Consider the following 21,935-nt stretch of genomic DNA (forward strand, 5'->3'; position numbering starts at 1 on the left):
ACAAGTCTAGGCTGGGTGTCTCCCCGTTTGTGACAGGGCCCTATTCCTGCTGGCCAGGAAGGAGGAGGCATGGTAGAAAACCCCACACCTCTGCCCATGTTTTTTATTGCGTGCTGACTTTGCCCACTCGTAAAACATGCTCAGATCAGATAAACATCCCTTTCCCTTTGGGAAGAAGGAGGTATAGTATAAGGAAGAGACTAGAAAGATGGCCTTGGCCAGATAGATTTGCTGCCATTATTGTCATTACCAAGACTGTGCCAGGTGGCAAAAGTGAGAAGAATTCACTGAGGCCAACCACAGGAGCCTGCTCAGGAAGCCTGTTAGGGCTCCGAATACCTAGTACTCATATCCTTTTTCCAGGGTTAAAAATAAAGCTGTTCAGAGCTTGGGGACTACAGCCCATGCATCACTTCCTGAATCAGTTAGAAATTACTGTGTAACGAACCACCCACAGATGTAAGGACTTAAACAATGGTCTTAAGCAAGAGCAGAAGCTTCAGGGCCCTTGAGGGCTAGGCTTAGGCCTGCACAGTAGCACTCCCCCATATTCTGTTGGTCGAAGCAAGTCATTTGGCCAAGCCCATAGTTAAGACATAGAGAAATCAGCTTTATTTACATCAACATGAAAAGCAGGAGCACCTGGGTGGCTCAGTTGGTTAAACATTCGGCTTTGGCTCAGGTCATGATCTCACAGTCCATGAGTTCGAGCCCCGCGTCAGGCTCTGTGCTGACAGCTCAGGGCCTGGAGCCTGCTTCGGATTCTGTGTCTCTCTCCCTGCCCCTCTCCAACTCATGCTGTCTCTCTGTCTCTCAAAAACAAACATTTAAAAATTAAAAAAAAAAAAAACAAAAAACGTGAAAAGGAGCAGGAAAGGCACAAGGCCACATGGGTGTGTGCCCAGGAAGGAGGTCTTGTGGCCATCTTTGCAAACAACACTAAGAAATTTCAGGTCTTGAGCTTCCAGATTCTCTCTGTTGTTACCCAGGGTGTCCGACCCTCCATGCTTATCCCACCCCCCCCCCCAACCCCCACACCCCACCCCACCCCCCCCACACACCCCCGCACACCCCCCCCCCCAGGTGGCCTGGCTGCTGTGATCTACACGGATGCCTTGCAGACTCTGATCATGCTTATAGGAGCACTCATCCTGAGGGCTACAGTAAGGGGCCCCAGGGTCACTTGGGTGGGTGACAGGCCCTCTCTCAGGAGGGACATCTGCTCTCATCACAGGGATCAGCAAACCCAGCTGCCAAAAGCATACCCCAGGGGCATTCCATCACGATTTCCTTGAGACATGGTTGTTTTAGCTGGAAGAGAACTGAACTTATGGAAATTTACTGGTTTTTTTTTTTCAAGTTTATCCATTTATTTTGAGAAAGAGAGAGAAAGCACCGGGGGGGGGGGGGGGGGGGTGGGGGTGGGAAAGGGCAGAGAGAGAGAGAGAGGGAGAGAGAGAATCGCAAGCAGGCTCTGCACTGTCAGCACAGAGCCGACGCGGGGCTCCGACTCACGAACCGGGACATCATGGCCTGAGCTGAAGTCGGACGCTTAACCAACTGAGCCACCCAGGCGCCCCGGAAGTTTACTGATTTTTAGGTAAAATGAATAGTTCCTTATATTGAGAGGGAAAAATGATTAATAAATAAAAGGGACAGGGGGACAAAATTCTTCTTACGGGAGAATTCCAATTAATAAATGCAGACAGAGGGAGAGAAATAGAAAATCAACATAAGGGCACCACAATGATAATTGGAGGCAAGATTCAACGGTAAATGCTCAAGTTACCAGGGATTTTTGCATGATCTCAGTTACCACGTCCAAGATACTCACTAATCACAAAGGGGAAAATAGTCGCTTTACCCTGGGGCAACCTGGCATGCACCATTGTAGGTAAGTGATCGCGGTCAATGTCGCCAGGAATAGGACATATTGATATGTAGCTGCTCATAGGGTGAGAGGGACATAACGGAGCCTCTGTGCCATGCTTACCAAAACCACATAACCTCAATGTTATTCAGGAATAAACATCAGACATCCGATGGAGAATCATTTTACAAGATTCCTAATCAGTTCCTCAAGAGTGTCAAAGTCACAAGAAATAAGGACTCAGGAATTGTCTAGGAACAGGGGTCGAGGAGATACGAGTTTTATCATAGCATTGTGCCTTTCTGCACACTTTAAATTGTGTTATGTGTGGCTTTCGTCTTTTAAACAAAACTTTAAGGAAGTAATTATGGAATAATTGTTTCACAACATGAAAAAATTGCTCATTAACTTTAACAAATGTTTTGGACCCTCATGAAGAAGAAAACTTCACTGGTATACCGTATGTGAAGAGGAAATACAGGGGTGCCTGGGTGGCTTAGCCGGTTAAGCGTCTGGCTTCAGCTCAGGTCATGATCTCACGGTTTGTGAGTTTGAGCCTGAGTCAGGCTCTGGACTGACAGCTCAGAGCCTGGAACCTGCTTGGGATTCTATGTTCCCTCCCTCTCTGTCTCTCCCCAACTCTTGGTCTCTCTCAAAAATAAATAAACTTTTTTTTTTTTTTCAACGTTTATTTATTTTTGGGACAGAGAGAGACAGAGCATGAACGGGGGAGGGCAGAGAGAGAGGGAGACACAGAATCGGAAACAGGCTCCAGGCTCCGAGCCATCAGCCCAGAGCCTGACGCGGGGCTCGAACTCACAGACCGCGAGATCGTGACCTGGCTGAAGTCGGACGCTTAACCGACTGCGCCACCCAGGCGCCCCAAACTTTTTTTTTTTTAAAGGAAATACAAATGAGTAACAAATACGTGAAGGACAGTTGTCAGCTGTATTAGAAAAATGCTCGGTGTGGTCACTGTCATAAATACCAAACCTTTGAACCTCCCAGGGCTTCACGAGCTGCCTATGACAGGTTTCAGATGCAAAGAGACCCAAAATGTAGATCTTCCCAAGTTCTGTCATTCTTCGCAGCACCTCTAGACCTTTCTCCACAAAAGTATGGGTTCTCGGTGGGGAAGTTCCATTACTTAATCCATTACAGTCAGGCAGGAAAGAGATTACAGATCAGCCCTCTGTAATCTTCATCAATCTGCTTTATTAGATGTTCTCCCAAGGGATCTGCAGAGATTCACATGTTGAAAACTAACTGGCCATATACGTGTGGGTTAATTTCCGTGCCCTCAATTCTGTCCTATTGGTCTGTGAGTCTTTTTATGCCAACACCATACGGTTTTGGTTTCTACAGCTTTATAATAAGCTTGAAATCAGGAAGCATGATGCCTCCCACCTTGTTCTCTTTTCTCAATGTTGCTTTGGGTATCTGGGTCTTTTGTGGCTCCATATGAATTTTAGGATGATTTTTTTTTTTCTATTTCTGTGAGGAAAGCCATTGAAATTTTGATAGGGATTCCACTGATTTTGTAGATTGCAGGGCACCTGGCTGGCTCAGTTGTCAGAGAATGCGACTGTTGATCTCAGGCTCGTGGGTTCAAGCTTCACGTTGGGCATAGAGCTTATTAAGAAAAGAAAAAGAATCTGTAGATCTCATTGGGGGGTGTGGACATGCTGATAATATTAATTCTTTTTTTTTTAATGTTTATTTTTACTTTTGAGACAGAGAGACAGAGCATGAACGGGGGAGGGGCAGAGAGAGGGAGACACAGAATCCGAAGCAGCTCCAGGCTCCGAGCTGTCAGCACAGAGCCCGATGTGGGGGTTGAACCCATGAGCTGTGAGATCGTGACCTGAGCCGAAGTCAGACGCTTAACCGACTGAGCCACCCAGGCGCCCCTGATAATATTAATTCTTCTAATCCATGAACACAATATCTGCCCATTTATTTGTGTTTTCCTTAATTCCTTTCATCAGTGTGTTATAGTTTTCAGTGCACAGACACTTCATCTTCTTGGTTACAATTTTTTTTTTTTATCCTCTGTGATGCAATTGTAAACGGGGTTTTCTTAATTTCTCCTTTCAATCGTTTGTTAGTGTATAGAAACACAACTGATTTTTGTATGTTGGTTTTTGTATCTGCAACTTTACTGAATTCATTTAAAAAATTTTTTTGAATGTTTATTTTTCAGAGACAGCACAAGTCTCTCTCAAAAAAAAAAAAAAAGAAGAAAAAAGAACCTTACAATATTACACTCCCAAATCCTCTCTTCTGTCTTTTATTGTTGCCATACATTTACAGATGTTTTAAACCCCAGTACAATGCTACAAGTTTTGCTTTAGACAGTCAGTTGTCTTTTAGAGTGATTAAAAAGAAGAAAAAGCCATTTTTTTTTAAAGCCATTTATATTAACCTTCATTTTAACTAACCCCATGTTGGGTGTAGACATTAGTTGAAAATAAAATCTTAAAAATAAATAAATTATTATTACGCTCACTGCTGGTTCTTACTGTTTAATGGAGCAACTATGTAAATTATTGAGTCACAATTTTTATGATTCAATGATTGTCTTCAGTATATCTGTTTCCTTTACAGTCTTATGTATTTTGTATTATGTGTTATTAATATTTTTTAATGTTTATTCATTTTTGGGGGGGGGTGGAGAGAGAGCACCAGGAGGGGAGGGGCAGGCAGAGAGGGAAACACAGAATCCAAAGCAGGCTCCGGGCTCTTAGCTGTCAGCACAGAGCCGACACAGGGTGAGATCATGACCTGAGCTGAGGTCAGACGCTTTACTGACTGAGCCAGCCAGGCGCCCCTGATTATTAATATTTTGAGAAGCAATACGTAATCACTACCGAAGGCATATAAAAAAAGTTAAGAACCGTGAAGGCGACTAGCCTTCCTGAGTAGCTCTGCTCTAAGTAGGATTTCACCCATCTCCTACCATCCCCTTAACCGCTTGGTGCGGATTGCTCTGAGTTTCTGGACATTTGCTATTCCTCTGAATTCTAGGTTTTGCTGCAGTCGGAGGGATGGAAGGCCTAAAGGAGAAGTACTTCTTGGCCCTGGCTAGCAACCGGAGTGAGAACAGCAGCTGCGGACTGCCCCGAGATGACGCCTTCCATATTTTCAGAGACCCACTGACATCCGATCTCCCGTGGCCCGGGATCCTATTTGGAATGTCCATCCCGTCCCTCTGGTACTGGTGCACGGATCAGGTACAGACCAGCTGGCTGAGCGAGCGCCCTCCGGGAGGCTTCTTTCCTTGGGGGGCCGGAGACTCCGGTTTTTCTTCCCTCCATCTGCTCTTGTTTGCATTCCCCGCCCCCTTGCCCCCAAGCTCGACTACTTCCTTTCTACATCTGTGTGTTGTTTTACCTCTTGAGCTTGCTCATGTAGGGGCAAATCCAAAGCTACTAATATTTGCAAAGGGGAACTCAGTGGGGAAGTTCCATTACTTCCCCATGAAGCATGAACGGGGGAGGGTCAGAGAGAGAGGGAGACACAGAATCTGAAACAGGCTCCAGGCTCCGAGCTGTCAGCACAGAGCCTGACACGGGGCCTGAACTCACGAACCGCGAGATCATGACCTGAGCCGAAGTTGGACGCTCAACCGACTGAGCCACCCAGGCGCCCCTAAAAATTTATTTTTTAAATGTGTATTTAGTTTTGAGAGAGAGAGAGAGAGAGACCGTGATTGGGGAAGGGGCAGAGAGAGAAGGAGACACAATCCAAAGCAGACTTCAGGCGCCCCATAAAAATAAATTAAAAATTTTTTAAAAGGGCAGTGGTGGAACATGCAACTCTTAATCTCAGGGTTGAGTTCACGCCCCGCACTGGATGTAGAGATTAAAAATATATATCAGAAAATAAATAAAATAGGGTGGCAAGGGGAGGTAGGACCAAGAAGTGACCCTTGGAAGCACAGGCTTCGAAGGAGAGGAGCAGGGCTCCCAGCGATAGGTGGGGAACAGAGTGTGCAGCAGAGGGAACAGCCAGTGCAAAGGAGAAACAAATAAGGTACAAGGCAGCACAGGATGCATAATAAGCCCTTGTGTTAACAGAGTGTGGATAGAATCAATGTTCACATTTCTTATATTTGCACAAAGGAGCCCGGATGCATGTAGGTAAAAGAAAGAAGAGGGCTCATGGGCAGGGAGACAGGGCAGACGTGCCAGGTTGGATGGAAGTTGTTTCCTCCTGTGCACCTGTTCGTACTTTGTCAAGATTTAAGCCCCGTGAATCAAAATGCCTCTCCTGTTGAAGACCAGAGATCTGTGTGCCATCTTGGCAGCCGTATTGCAGAGTCAGGGCTGATGGAAGTTTAACCGAAGTAACGATCATGGAGTAGGGCCGGAATGTATGCCGGTCAACACTGCAGGAAAAGGAGGCCGGGTCTCCCCACGGGCCGCGACTCCTCTGCGCCCGGGGCAGTGGTAGGCGCAGCGCACGTGTACCGCCCCTCTAAGAGGGAGACCGTCCTTGGCAAATCTTCTCCCCCTCAGCCCATCTCAGGTAGAGGAGACCTTGGGACACAGCGCAGATCTAGGTTAACAGCATGAGCCTTGAACTTCACAGGCCTGGGAGCACCTGGGTGGCTCAGTCGGTTGAGCATCCGGTTTCGGCTCGGGGTGTGAGTTTCAGCCTCGCGTCCGGCTCTGCCCTGACAGCGAGGAGCCTGCTTGGATCCCCCATCCCCCTCCCCCTCTGCCCCCCCCCCACCTCAAAGATAAACAGGAAAAAAAGCAAACTTACCAGGCCTGGAATTAAGTTCAGGGGGCGTAACCTTGGCATCCTAACATCTTGTTTCCTCATCTGTTAAGTGGGGTTACTAATGGTTACAGAAGAGGGAAGCATGAGGAATTTGGTCATAGTCCTTTTGTTGGAGAGACAGCTAATACACCATTAAAAACATTTATAGGTTTGCTATGGTTTATGTTACTGCTATTTTTTTTTTTTTTTTAAGTAGGCTCCACGCCCAACGTGGGGCTTAAACTCATAACGTTGAGATGGAGAATCGCAAAGGGGAGCCTTGTGTGGTTCAGTTGGTTAAGTGTCTGGATTCAGCTCAGGTCATGATCTCACAGCTTGTGGGTTCAAACCCTGTGTCGGGCTCTGCGCTGACAGCTCAGAGCCTGGAGCCTGCTTTGGATTCTCTCTGCGCCTCTCTCTGCCCCTCCCCTACTCACGCTCTGTCTCTCTCCCTCAAATAAACATTTTTAAAAAATTAAAAAAAAAAAAAGAATCACATGTTCTACCCACTGAGCCAGCCACACGCCCCTGTTAACTGCTCTTCACACAGTATGAATTTGTGCAAATATTTCCTTGAGATTCCTCATGCCCTTCTCAGTTGGGATTCCAGCATGCACCCTTTGAAAGCCACCTCCAACCCACCTTGCATGGTTCAGGAGTCACAGGGGACTCTGTCTCTTTCCAAATGCCAGGCAGGGCAAGAGGGCCTAGAAACCCAAGCGCTCCTTGACTCTGTGACTCTGGTTTTGACCACACAGTATAGCTGCTGACCTAGATTCTGTAGAGTCTTCTGACTTGGTTCACTGTGCTGGTGCTGCCCTAGGGAACGCACAGCCCTCTGTCTAGGCTACTTTTAGAACAGGACACGGGCAAAGCAGCATTCACAATTCACAAAGAATGTTCCAGATCTTCCTGGGTAGAGACTGAGAAGGTAGGTAACAGTAGACAATTATAATGGCATTTAAAATTTTTTTTTTTTTCAACGTTTATTTATTTCTGGGACAGAGAGAGACAGAGCATGAACGGGGAGGGGCAGAGAGGAGGGAGACACAGAATCGGAAGTGGGCTCCAGGCTCCGAGCTGTCCTCACAGAGCCCGACACAGGGCTCGAACTCACAAACCATGAGATCATGACCTGCGCTGAAGTCGGACACTTAACCGACTGAGCTACCCAGGCGCCCGTCTCTCAAAAAAAATTTTTTTTAATTTTTTTAACGTTATTTATTTTTGAGACAGAGAGAGACAGAGCATGAACAGGGGAGGGTCAGAGAGAGGGAGACACAGAATCTGGAACGGGCTCCAGGCTCTGAGCTGTCAGCACAGAGCCCGATGCGGGGCTCGAACTCACAGACCATGAGATCATGACCTGAGCCGAAGTCGGACGCTCAACCTACTGAGCCACCCAGGCACCCCTCTCAAAAATTTTTTAATGTTTATTTATTTTTGAGAGAGGGAGAGGCAGAGCATGAGTAGGGGAGGGGCAGAGAGGGAGAGGGAGACACAGAATGCGAAGTAGGCTCCAGGCTCTGAGCTGTCAGCACAGACCCGACACGGGGCTTGAACCACGAACCATGAGATCATGACCTGAGCTGAAGTCGGATACTTAGAGAAGTTCCATGGGAAGTTGTAACTGGCCCACCTTGGATTTGTACTTGTCCTTAACTGAAAATGGTAGCCAGAGAAATAGAGTAACTCTGTGGAGAAATCTAATTGGCCAGCGGCAATCCCAGGATAAAGGAGTGGGGAGGGAACAGAATGGGATTCCTGGCTTCCTGAACTGTACCATGGGTATTGGAGATAGGGAAGCAATGTTTCCTCTGAGGGAAGCCAGGCAAACCAAGATCCTAAGTCCTTTACACGTACTCAGGAGCTGTGCACACTCAGTTTGCCGTTACAGAGAGCCACCTCAGCTCCCAACCACCCCACTGTTTTCCAGGTGATTGTTCAGCGGTCTCTGGCTGCCAAGAACCTGTCCCATGCCAAAGGAGGCTCTCTGATGGCTGCCTACCTGAAGGTGCTTCCTCTCTTCATGATGGTATTCCCTGGAATGGTCAGTCGTGTCCTCTTCCCAGGTGAGAAGACAGTGGGGAGTAGAGGCCATCTGTCTTGAGTTTCAGGCCCGTGACATGTCTTAATGTTATGACTGCCATCATAGAATGTGATTGGAGTCCCTGCAGAGTATTTTGACTGAGTATCTCCATCCGGACATTTGACTCTATACTGTTTCCCAACAAGGGTGCAACAGGAACGTCTAGTATATGTCCAATCGAGGGATGACCCGTGTGTATTTTTTTGAAGCCACAAACTGAGCTAAGACCTTGTGGTTCCAGATGTCAGTTTCCTAAAGACTAATGTGAGAGTTCCTCTTAATGCTTTAGTGTTTCAGCCTCATTTGGTCATTTTGGCCCAGTGGCCAAATAACTTTGGGGGTATTAACAAAATCAGGGATATCATAGCCTCTAGAAATTTGCCTTAGAAAAGTTTTTTCAGTCTGGTAAGTGATGACATTTGCACTGTGTGGATAGCAGGACTGGGGGAGGGTGTAATCGGGAGTCACTGTGATGTCAGGAACGGCTGATCTGTATGGAGGAAAGTTCCTCTTTTTCCATATCGGTGAGCTTTCTCTCATGCCCACCAAGGCTGGTTAACTCAAAGGGGAGTGTAACCTAGAGTGCTTCCTCCTTTGTGCTTTATCCTAAACAGTGCCACCTGGTAAAGGAAAGGGTAGGATGGCCCAGAAATTTTGTCAGAATAACTTAGGACGTAAGCTATTAGGAGGAAAGTGTGGGGAGCTGTCCGTGGTGGCTAGACTCTGGGCTCATGCTCCTGCAGTCCAGATGGCATGGAGAACCCAGAGTCACTGGGCCGGTGTCCAGGGAAAGCGCACAAGGCTTGGGAAAAACCCTCCTGAGACTAAGAGCTGGAGTGACTTGATGGAAAATACACAGCTCTCGGGTAGGCTTACATGTGCACAAGAATGCAGCTTTAAACAACCTACGTTCATCACGCGAGTCCTTAACCGAGAGTGCAGTGGTTATGAATATGGACTCTGATTTGAACGGTGCAGCCAGAATCCTGGCTCTGCCACATACTAGCTGTGTGACCTTGGAAAGCCACTTGCCTCTGTTTCCTCACTCATAAAACGGGGATATTACTTCATGAGACGTAAAGCAGTTCTGGCACAAGTAAGCACTGTAGAAGTGTTTGCTCTTTTTTTTTTTTAAATGTATTAATCTCATTTACTCCTCAAAACAGCCTTAAGAGATAGGTACTGTTAGGGCTGTTTTCATTTACAGATGAGGAAATTGAAGCTCAGAGAAGTCAGTTCATCTGCTCATTTATTTATTCTTCTGTGTATCCACCAAAGATCCCGAGAGCCAATGATCTGCCAGGCCTTATTCTAGAAGATGCTGGGGATCCATTAGTGAATAAGACAAACAGTATCTCTGCTGTTGTAGGGCTCACATTCTAGTGGTGGAGGAGAAAAAGATAATAAATATCCATTGATTGTGCCGACAGCTGTGAGTGACAGGCACAGGGAGATGTTGCAGGGATGCTGGGCAGTGGTTTCTTCTGACAAGCTTTCCAGGGATGTCCTCTGTGACAAGGAAGCAGTTGATCCACAAAGGGGCGCCTGGGTGGCTCAGTCGGTTAAGCGTCCAACTTTATCTCAGGTCGTGATCTCGAGGCTTGTGAGTTCGAGCCCCATGTTGGGCTCTGTACTGACAGCTCAGACCTGGAGCCTGCTTAGGATTCTGTGTCTCCCTCTCTCTGCCCCTCCCCTGTTCATACTCTGTCTCTCAAAACTAAACATTAAAAAAAAAAAAACAAAGTTGATCCATATGGAATGTTTTCAAATACATTTCAGAGTGGAGCCAATAAGATTTTTTAAAGTTTATTCATTTATTGGGAGAGAGAGAGAGAGAGAGAGAGAATCCCAAGCAGGTCCTGTGCTGTCAGCACAGAGCCTGATGCGAGGCTCAAACTCACCAACTGTGAGATCGTAACCAGAGCTGAAATCAAGAGTCCAGCATTTAACGACTGAGCCACCCAGGCGCCCCGAGCTAATAAGATTAACGATGGGTTGGATGTGAGGGTTACGGAAGAGCAATCTAGACCCCTCCTAGGCTACGTGACTTGCCAGAAGTTACCTGGCTAGTGCTGGGTGAGCTGGGATTTGAACCTAGGTGCATCGGCCTCCAAAGCCCGACTCTTAATCATGTATCAAGTTTGTTTATTTTGAGAGAGAGAGCACACATGGCAGGGAAGGGGCAGAGAGATAGGGAAAGAGAGGATCTCAAGCAGACCCCGCATTGTCAGCGCAGAGCCCAACTCGGGGCTCGAACTAATGAATCATGAGGTTTTGACCTGAGCAGAAACCAAGAATTGGACGCTCAACTGACCGAGCCAGCCAGGTGCCCCTCATGTTACTGTATCTTGCCGCAAATTACACTTTAAGCTTTGGATCGGTGTCTGGAAGACCAATCACAAGACCCTGACCATCACTGTTAACAGCCAGCCAATCAGCAATCACGATGCCATGTTCTTTGCCCCTAAGGACTTTGTAATGTAATGGATGAGTCTGGTACTCAGGAAAAAGCAAGCTAAAATATAAATCAAAACACTCTAGCATGTGGTACCAGCAGTAAGTGTGAAGAGAGAGTGAAGTAGGGTGGAGAGGGTGAGGTGGTCATAGTGTGTTTGAAGGCCTGGACCAGTGCTTCTCCAAGTGTGGTCCCCAGTCTAGCAGCATCAGTGTCACCTTGGAACTTGTTAGAAATGCAGGCTTTCAGGGGCGCCTGGGTGGCTCAGTCGGTTGAGCATCTGACTCTTGATTTCGGCTCAGGTCATGATCCCAGAGTTGTGGGATCGAGCCCCCTCCACACTCAAGTGTGAAGCCTGTTTAATTCTCTCTCTCTCTCCCTCTCTGTCTCAGTCTGCCTCTCTCCCCAACCTGTGCTCTCTCTCTTTAAAAACATGCAAATTTTCAGGCCCATCGAAGACCTACTGAATTCAGAATCTCTTGGAGTTGAAGCCCGGCAACTGTTTTAACAAGCCCTCCAGAAGACTGAGAAACCCTGGCCACTCTACTTACCTGTTCCTTGTGTCTTCCCCCACCCATGTCTGCTCTGCCAGGTGCCCCCTGAATCCTCAATTGGGTCCAGAAACCACCTAAAAGGATGCTGCAGTCCTGAGCTATCATGAGTCTGGACAACACTCTCTTCCGCTTATCCAAGTGAGAAATGGTGCAGACTTTGAAATGAACCCTAGTGGAAACTAAGAGAGAAGCAAAACCACCCTCAAAACCAATAAAACATGAGTCTAGAAATGTACCCATTTACAAAGCCAGTGGTCCCACCTGAGCCCTGGAAATGAGCCCTGGAAATGGGAATGAGACCCACCCATGATACTTCTAGCTGTATGATTTGGGGAAGCCTTTTCACCTCTCTGGGCCTCAGTTTACTTGTCTTTAAAATAAGTGTAATAACCACATCTTCCCCATGGAGTTGTGAAGAATATAGAGAAGGTATATGTACTGTCTTTATCTGTAGCCCCTGAGCCATAGTGAACCTCCGGTGAATGTTGGCATTCAGAAACAGGTTTTGTGTTATTCGGATCTGACATTGCCAGAAGCATCCTTCCTGTCAGACATCAGAGGTTCTGACAGAAGAACCTGCCCCAGATCTGAATGGTTGATTAATTAACCTAAGGCATGTGGGTGGTTGTTACTGAATGCGGGTTAATGATCTGCCAGGCCGTTGGTTCCACATGTAACTTAGCTGAGCCAACTAATATCCTTATGGATTCTTTAAGCTGAACAGACAAGGACAATGGCCTTGTAAACTGTGTCTGTCACATTTCATGGTTGAAGGTTGCATGTCGAGAAGGATAAACAACCTGAAGTTAACAACCAAATGTTAAACTGTGTAGTTAATTAAATATCTCCGGGAGAGTCTTTCTCCTTCTAGATGTACCTTGAAGAGAGGGGCTTTTGGACAAAAAGAAGCAAAGCCCATAGGATTTGAAGGTGAACAAGACCTTTGCCCGACTGGGAGGCTCCTTACGATGTTCTGGGCATGGGAATGACAGTACTTCCTTATCTTTTAAGACTTCTCAGAGGAGTCATAAAAAGCCAAGAACTTTGAACTCTCAAAATAATTTTTCTTAAGATGTTTTCAGCTCAAGACTTCTCATCAAATATCACTTTTGGTCTACAGTTTTAATTTTACGTAAGGATTGAACCAGAGTTTTGGGGGCATCTACTTCTATTCCGCAGCAATTGTATGATCGGTTGTGGCCACAACACCCATTGGTGGATGTTAGTGGAGCAAAGTGTCCCATCCTTGAGAAGACAAATGACAGCGTGTGGAGAAATTTTATAGAGACCAGTATGACTTTGGACTTCCCAGTGGATGAAAGGGCCAAGAGTATTTCCATTTCTGAGGTCTGATGTTACAAAAAGGAAGATACAACAATATTGCATTAAAACACAATTTTTTTTATTCATTTTTGAGAGAGACAGAGACAGAGTGTGAGCAGGAGAGGGGCAGAGAGAGAGGGAGGCACAGAATCTGAAACAGAGCTGTCAGCACAGAGCCCGACACAGGGCTTGAACCCACGAACCGCGAGATCATGACCTCAGCCGAGGTTGGAAGCTTAACCAGCTGAGCCACCCGGGTGCCCCATTTTGCATTTTAAAATCGTGGTCTCCTTTGACATTTATTAAATTAGCAGTTTTAATGCAGGTAAAAATATAGAATATATAAGCTCATCTGGTATACTGTCCAACATCTGCTTTTGAGGCCTCACCTAAATGGTTATCATGACACTGGAACTGCATTGGAATGGGCGGGGGGTGGGGGGGAAGTCGGCACAGGCAGTGGAGGGCTCCGTGTTCACTTGTAAACTGAGGTTCGAGATGGGCTGAAAAGCAGTGTCACCCCTCAAAATGAGGAAAAAGGACTGAAGCCTTTGGATTGAGAATAGGGGGCCAGAGGTGATTCATGGGAGCTAGTTTTCAGTCCATCTGGCAGAGGAGACTTGAGAGATCACAAGTGGCCCAGCCAGGGTGACAGGTGTTGGGTAGACGTCGGCACGGTGGTGAGGAGCATTGGTTGGCTCAGATATCAGGAGCTGAGGAAGGCAGAAGGTGACAAGGTGACAGGAAAGATGTCATTCAGATGCAGGTGCCAAACCATTGAGACCATACAGAGTTCTGAAGGTCCCAGTGGTCACGATTGAGCCTCAGATGAGGTGACTGGCTGACTCATTAAAGATGGAAAACATACACTCTCTTGGTCTTCCTCCTCTGAAAAATTGGATTGGAAGTCAGGAGACCTGGGTTTCAACTCTGCCTCTGACATGACGTAGGTATTTATAATCAGGTCCCTCGCCCTGGTTCCTTATCTGTGAAATGGTTAAAGTAATCTCTGCCTTCCTCATATGGTTATGAAAAAGTAAACAGCAGTTCTGTGATAGCTAGCCCCGGCCCCATAAAAATTTATTGAGCACCTACTCAATGCCACACACTCTGTCCTCCGAGCCGGAGACCTAGGCTCGTCTTCTGGGATTGTGTTCATCCTTAGGCTAGGAAGACATAAAGAACTACAGATGCCAGGGGGCACCTGGGTGGCTCAGTCGGTTGAGCGTCTTGACTTCGGCTCAGGTCATGATCTCACGGTTCGTGAGTTCGAGCCCCGCCTCGGGCTCTGTGCTGACAGCTCAGGGCCTGGAGCCTGCTTCAGATTCTGTGTCCTCCTCTCTCTCTCCGCCCCACCCCTGCTTGTGCTCTGTCTCTGTCTTTCAAAAATGAATAAACATTAAAAAATTTAAAAATAAAAAAGAAAGAACTACAGATGCCAGGAAGCCATGATGGATTTACACTAGAAAACTAGAATGCTGTCCAGGAGGGAAAAGACCTGATACAGAATTACAGGGAGAGGAGGAGAGACATTCAGCCAGCATGGCGGGTTGTTATGAGCCTACAGTGAGAAAAGCTATTGAGGAGATGGGTAAAGAGGGATTTAGAAAGTAACTCGCCACGTGCCAGTCAATGGCATTCGCCTTTGCACCTCCGACAAACGGCAGGCAAGATGTGAAATGCTTGCGGCCCCTTTTGGGGGATCCGGGGATGCAGCCTGATGTAGGACACTGTGGAGAGAGTGGCCGCTAGGTGTATGTCAGCTTTATTTGGGTCACAGTAATAACAGCTGCAATGTATCCAGCCCTTCCTGGGTATCAGACTGTGTGAAGCGCATGACGTATGTCATCTCGGCCGACCCCCCTACGATCGTTATGTGACCGTCCCAGTTTTGCAGCGATGGCAAGGTTAAACAAGAAGGTCGTGGTGTACAGAGTCCAGGCTCCTTTATTTCATTGAGCTATGCTGGTATATGCAATAACCCTGGCTCCCGGTGCCGGCCTGCGTCAGTCGGGCCGTGTTTTGGCAAGGCCTGGGCTCAGAGGCTCTGCTCACTCCGGGCCTTGTTTCTTCCACAGATCAAGTGGCTTGTGCGGACCCAGACACCTGCCTGAAGGTCTGCAGCAATCCCTCTGGCTGCTCAGACATCGCATACCCCAAACTTGTGCTGGAGCTCCTGCCCACAGGTAATGTCCCCTCTCCCCTAAGTGCAGTCCCCTGGAGCGTCCAGAAAGGAGGGCCTCGGCTGAGCCCTGACCTGAAGGAGGGACAAGATGGGAGGGCCGTGGGAGGGACCGAGCCACAGAGCCCCCGAATAAAACCCAGGCCCTGGCTCTGCAAGGGTCTCCGCCTGACTCCCCACAACCAACCCCAGTCCCTCCTCATGGTCCCCTGAGTTCTGCCTCCTCCTAGGGGCACCGACTGGGATCAGCTGGTGCTACAGGCCTGGGGTCCTGGGGTCATGAGTGGAGGTAACAGCCGGTAGCAGGAGAAACCTGAGGCCCATAGACCTCCCTTTTGCCCCCAGGGCTCCGTGGGCTCATGATGGCCGTGATGGTGGCGGCGCTCATGTCCTCCCTCACCTCCATCTTTAACAGTGCCAGCACCATCTTCACCATGGACCTCTGGAATTGCATCCGGCCCCGGGCGTCCGAGAGGGAGCTCATGATTGTCGGCAGGTAAGGCCGTACGGAGCAGGGCCGGGGGAGGGGAGTGAAAAGTCCCACACACCCAGGGAGGAGAAGGCTGAGCCCACCCAGAGGCCATGCCCCACCAGCCACTCATCCTGGAGGCTCAGCCTCCTCTGATGGCAAAGGGGAGGTTCCTTAGGACTCTGTGTGCAGAGAAGTCACTCATCCAAGAGACGTTCCCTGAGCACCTACTATGTGCCAGGTGGCCGGGCGCACAGCAGTGCAAAGCAAAGATTTAGTTCTTGCTTTCACAAAACTAAAGAGAAGAGAAGAGAATTACAGAGAAAGGATAATTAAAAAGCAAATTACAGAGTGCCTGAGTGGCTCAGATGGTTAAGTGTGCAACTCTTGATTTTGGCTCAGGTCACGATCTCATGGTTCGTGGGATCAACCCCCACATTGGGTTCTGTGCTGATGGCATGGAGCCTGCTTGGGATTCTCTCTCTCCCTCTTGTCTCTGCCCCTCCCCTGCTCATGTGCTCTCTCTCAAAATAAATGAATAAACGTTTTTTTTTTTTTTAATTAAAAAAATAAAAGGAAATTACAGCCCCAATGAGTGCTATGATCAGGAGCCAGGAGATGTAAAGATTCAGAGGAGGAGTCTGCAGCCTGGACTGGGTGGGACCCCCAAAGCCTGGTAAAAGGGGGATGGGGTTCTGGGGACTCAGGAAGGCTTTCCTTAAAAAAAAATTTTTTTTAATGTTTATTTTTGAGAGAGAGAGAGGCAGAGAGAGACAGAACGTGAGCGGGGGAGGAGCAGAGAGAGGGAGACACAGAATCCGAAGCAGGTTCCAGGCTCTGTGCTGTCAGCATGGAGCCCGACGCGGGGCTCGGGCTCACAAACTGTGAGATCATGATCTGAGCCGAAGTCAGACACTCTACCCACTGAGCTACCCAGGCACCCCCTCAGGGAAGGCTTTTCTATCAAGGCTTTTTGCAAGGTGCTGAAGTCTAGTGGGAGGAACGGAAGTGACCAAAATGAATGGTATGCAAATTTTATGTAAAATACACGCTAATAAGGCATCTTGGAGCCCGGAGGGCTGTCTCAGTCTCGGGTTAGTGAAAGCATTCTTAGGTCAGACACAGACAGCATAACCCAGAAAAGAAAAAATAATCGTAATACATTAGACTTCATCAAAAGCTAAAAGTTTTTCACTTCAAAGGGCACCATCAAGGCAATGAGAAGAGACGCCACAGATGAGGAGAAAATATTTGCAAGCCATGTAGCTGACAAAAGATCTGCGATCTACATCAATCTCCAAAATGAGACTGTACCCCTAGAAAGCTACACACCCCCTAGAATGGCTGTAATCAAAAAGGCAAGGAGGCTCAGTTGGTCGAGCGTCCGACTTCAGCTCAGGTCGTGATCTGTGGGTTTGAGGCCCACATCGGGCTCTCTGCTGTCAGTGCAAAGCCCGCTTCAGATCCTCTGTCTCCCTCTGTGCCCCTCTTCTACTTGCGCACGTGCGCACACGCGCCGTCTCAAAAATAAATAAACGTTAAAAAAAGAGAGACACGGAGGTAGAGAAATAGCAACTTTCATAGCACTACAGGTAGGAATGTAAAACGGTCCAACTGTTTAAAACAGTTTGGCGGTTTTTTTTTTTAATGTTAGTTTATTTTTGAGGGAGACAGTGTGAGCAGGGGAGGCACAGAGAGAGAGAGGGGAACGGAGGCTCTGAAGTGGGCTCAGTGCTGACAGCAAAAACCCGAGGTGGGGCTCGAACTCACGAGCTGTGAGATCATGACCTGAGCCGAAGTGGGATGTTCGACCGACTGAGCCAGCCGGGCGCCCCAGCAGTGGATGCTCTGAATCTTGATTGTGTTACCCGAAGTTCTGGGATTGTACACTTGCGATGGGTGAATCTTATGGTGTGAAAATTCTACCCCAATAGAGCTGTTAACAAGAGACAGCAGTAAGCATCCCGGGAGGCATACTAACCAGGGTCTCTCTCGGCCTGCTGTCAGGGTGTTTGTGTTGTTGTTGGTGCTGATCTCCATCCTCTGGATCCCCGTGGTTCAGGCCAGCCAGGGGGGCCAGCTCTTCATTTACATCCAGTCCATCAGCTCCTACCTGCAGCCGCCAGTGGCTGTGGTCTTCATCATGGGATGTTTCTGGAAGCGGACCAATGAAAAGGTAGCTCTGGACGAGTCCCCACCACGCGAGAAGCTAGCGCCGCCCCGTGAGGGCATGGGTGGCATTTCCGGGGACGCGTTTCTGTGGAGGGAGGCATGGGGAGGGTGCCACCCGGCCTTTGCAAAGCAGCGATGGGGGTTCTGTGTTGATGCATTCCGTCATTAAACGGGGGAGCCGAGTTAACAAGGAGTGAATTATGCATAAATGATTAGTCACGTGTGAAAGATAAACAGCTGAGTAACTTGCAGTCCTTTCAAATCACTGACGTGTGCATCGACCGTCCCTAGAGAGCCAAGCTCTTGAGGACGGCTTGTCAAGGTCGAGGTCGAGGTCCGCAGAGGCCCAGGCCGGCCGCCCCTTCACCTTGGACGTCTCTAAGATGGCCTTGCTCTGATTTACAGGGTGCTTTCTCAGGTCTGATCTTGGGCCTTCTCCTAGGCTTGATTCGGCTGGCCTTGGACTTCGTTTACACGCAGCCTCGGTGTGACCAGCCAGATGACCGCCCCGCCGTGGTGAAGCACGTCCACTACCTCTACTTCTCCATGATTCTGTCCGCGGTTACTCTGATCACGGTGTCCGTTGTGAGCTGGTTCACGGAGCCACCCTCCAAGGAAATGGTACATTTGGGTTTGGTACTGTGTCACCACGGAGACCCTGTGCCGTGAGCAGACGGACCCACGCTGGCCTTAACAAAGAGGGTTCGACTGTTCAAAAAGCTGGGACATCCAGGGTTAGGCTTGAGGGACGGCCTGATTCAGGGCTGAAGTCATCAGAATGCATCCTTATTTCTGCCTCTATTTTCAGGCACCACAGGGGCCTGCCAGCTTCTAAGGCTTTTATCTTCTCTTATATTCATTAAGCAATAGCAGAAACATGTTCATCCCAGCATTTCTGGCAAAGCTCCCGATTCCCATCGATGGAGTCGGCTCGACACATGTATCTGCGAACCAATTCAGTCCCTGTAGCTAGAGAAATATACGTGCTGAGTGGCTCACGGGCGGGTCCCCCCAGATTCCCAGGCTGGGGTTAAGCTCTGGGGGCTGGAATGAGGGAGGGGTGGGGGGAGGTCCCAACAAAACTGAGGCTGCTGAAGTTACCTGGGGGAATCGTGGGGGGAATGCCTGCTGCTTCTGAAGAGTGCAGGGAGTGGAGCTCGTGGTAGGTGCAGTGACAGGGCCAGGCCGGGGACATTCTCAGACATGAAGCTGAACGCGGGGTCGAGCAGGGGACCCCAATCTTCTAATCCATCGCTGCTCCTTAGGTAAGCCGCCTGACCTGGTTTACTCGTCATGACCCCATGGTCCAGAAGGAACAGCCACTCCCACCAGCAACTCCCCTGCCTCATCCCGTCTCTCAGAATGGGACCCCCGAGACCAGCATCACCACCATCCAGTTGGAGATGATTCAAGAAAACATATCCAAACCCCACAGCTGTGAGTGGTCTCTCCTCAGTTACAGTCGAAGCCCAAGAAGAATTCTGTTTCAGGGGGGAATTTTTCTACCAAATCATAAGCCAGAGAAGGGGCAGAATTGAAATTTTAGCATCGCCTGACTCCCAATGTCCAGCCTTGCAAGTGGGTTCTTCAGTAACTTTCTTTCTTTCCTTTATTTAGTTAATGTTTTAAAAAAAATTTTTTTTGGGGGCGCCTGGGTGGCGCAGTCGGTTAAGCGTCCGACTTCAGCCAGGTCACGATCTCGCAGTCCGTGGGTTCAAGCCCTGCGTCAGGCTCTGGGCTGATGGCTCAGAGCCTGGAGCCTGTTTCCGATTCTGTGTCTCCCTCTCTCTCTCTGCCCCTCCCCCGTTCATGCTCTGTCTCTCTCTTTCCCAAAAATAAATAAACGTTGAAAAAAAAATTAAAAAATAAATAAATAAAAAAAATTTTTTTTAATGTTTATTTTTGAAGGAGAGAGAGACAGAGTGTGAGTGGGGGAGGGGCAGAGAGAGAGACAGACACACACACAGAATCTGAAGCAGGCTCTAGGCTCTGAGCTGTCAGCACAGAGCCCAATGCAAAGCTTGAACCCATGAACCGTGAGATCATGACCTGAGCTGAAGTCAGATGCTCAACCGAGCCACCCAGGCGCCCCTATTTAATGTTTATTTTTGAGAGAGAGAGAGACAGAGCACAAGCTGGGGAGGGGCAGAGAAAGAGGGAGACACAGAATCTGAAGCAGGCTCTGAGCTGTCAGCACAGAGCCCAATGCAAAAGCTCAAATCCACAAACTGTGAGATCATGACCTGAGCTGAAGTTGGATGCTTAGCCAACTGAGCCACCCAGGTGCCCCTAAGTTTATTTATTTTGAGAAAGAGAGAGAGAATGAATGGGGGGAGGCTCAGAGAGAGAGAGAGTGAGAGAAGGAATCCCAGGCAGCCTCTGCACCATCAGCATGGAGCCTGATGCAGGGCTCGAACTCACACACCACGAGACTGTGTCCTGAGCTGAAATCAAAAGTCAAACACTTAACCCACTGAGCTCCCCAGGTGCCCCTCAGTAGCTTTCATCAGATACCTCGCTGGGAAGCAATAGCAGCAAACACTTGCTGAGCCCCTGCTAGAACATGGCTCACCTAATCCTCTCGAAATCCCACAAGGTAGGCTGGAATTCTACTGGCATTCTCTAAATTACACTCGTTCCACACTGGCAGCTTGCAGACATACTGTGGTTTAGCCCACCTGCCATTGTAATGAAATGTGAAACATTTAAATGTGAAACATTTAAAAATCGGGAGATTGCATGTAAAATTCCAGATATCTGTCTTCTCTTGGAAAATGGGGAGATTGTAACAACACTGGGCCCACGTGTCTGCATGACTGACATCTGGAGCTTGTAAAGTGGGCTCCTTAAGACCTGGGATGTGCTCTTCAATTAGCCAAAGTCCCCATCAGCCCCTATTGCCTCCATGACCCTGAGGCTGTGGGCTGTTGTTCATCATCACGCGTGGCCCTGTATATATATATATATATATATATATACACACACACATACATGCACACACATGCATACACACTGTGGCTATGTGTCCACATCAGCCTAACAGGGGAAACTCAAGTATAGATCCAGAAGGCCGTGCATTTCAAGAGACACGAGAGATACACCAAGTATTTGTTACTATGTGCGGAACACATCTGGTTGGCCCCTTGGTGTCTTCTCCCGGACGCACAGCCCATCCTTATGACCTTCCTTTGGGTTCTTCTAGGTGACACGACCCCAGAGCAGTCCAGAGTGGTACGGGCCATCCTGTGGCTCTGTGGGATGGAGAGCCGGGGCAAGGAGGAGCCCCCCAGCAAAGTGGAACCTGTCATCGTCTCCTTGGAAGAAAACCCCCCTGTGAAAACCCTTCTGGACATCAACCTCATCATGTGTATTAGCTGTGCCATCTTTGTCTGGGGCTACTTTGCTTAACGTGGGGTGAACCCAGGGGTCCGAGCTCTCAGTTTATTTTCCGTGCCCTGTTTTTGTAATGACAGAAGATAAGTAATAAAGCTTTGTTTGTTTACCACGAGGCTTCATGGGAGTTCCTCCGGAGCATTTCCAACATGACACCGAGCTCTTTTCTTCTTCTTCTTCTTTTTCTAGTTTATTCATTTTTGAGAGAGAGCAAGCAAGGGAGGGGCAGAGAGAGAGGGAGAGAGAGAGAATCCCAAGCAGGCTCCACACTGTCAGCATGAGCCAGATGCAGGGCCCTAACCCACGAAGCTGGGGAGATGGTACCCGAGCTGAAATCCAGGGTGAGGCACCTCTTCTTCAAAGGCAATGGAGGTTGGGTGCCTGGGTTGCTGTCGGTTAAGTGTTGATTTCGGCTCAGGTCACAATCTCATGGCTTTGTGGGTTTGAGCCCCGCAGTGGGCATTGGGCTGTTGCTGACAGTGTGGAGCCTGCTTGGAATTCTCTCTCTCCCGCTCTCTGCCCCTCCCTTTCTTGCTCTCTCTCAAAAACAAACTTAAAAAAAAAAAAAGCAATGGCGGTTCGAATCTGGGGGAAAAAGAAGTGTAATCGGTTCCTTTTCTCAAAGGGCTGTTCACTCTTCTTACCTGTCGTGGAACACCAA

At 48.5% G+C, this 21,935-nt stretch overlaps 1 protein-coding gene across 1 annotated transcript in view; it reads left to right on the top strand.

The window, feature by feature from the left end:
- Positions 1-21,374, top strand: part of SLC5A11 (solute carrier family 5 member 11) — a 37,267-nt gene extending 15,893 nt beyond the window's left edge. The window contains 10 exon segments of the mRNA XM_032591653.1: positions 1,084-1,152; positions 1,155-1,163; positions 4,898-5,103; positions 8,574-8,709; positions 15,137-15,244; positions 15,586-15,736; positions 17,717-17,885; positions 18,287-18,502; positions 19,147-19,318; positions 21,084-21,374. Coding sequence (XP_032447544.1) covers positions 1,084-1,152; positions 1,155-1,163; positions 4,898-5,103; positions 8,574-8,709; positions 15,137-15,244; positions 15,586-15,736; positions 17,717-17,885; positions 18,287-18,502; positions 19,147-19,318; positions 21,084-21,289 — 1,442 coding nt within the window. The 3' untranslated portion in view covers positions 21,290-21,374.
- The last annotated feature ends 561 nt before the right edge of the window (positions 21,375-21,935 follow it).

The sequence above is a fragment of the Lynx canadensis genome, chromosome E3 (genome assembly GCF_007474595.2).
Source record: "Lynx canadensis isolate LIC74 chromosome E3, mLynCan4.pri.v2, whole genome shotgun sequence".
NCBI classification, from domain to species: domain Eukaryota; kingdom Metazoa; phylum Chordata; class Mammalia; order Carnivora; family Felidae; genus Lynx; species Lynx canadensis.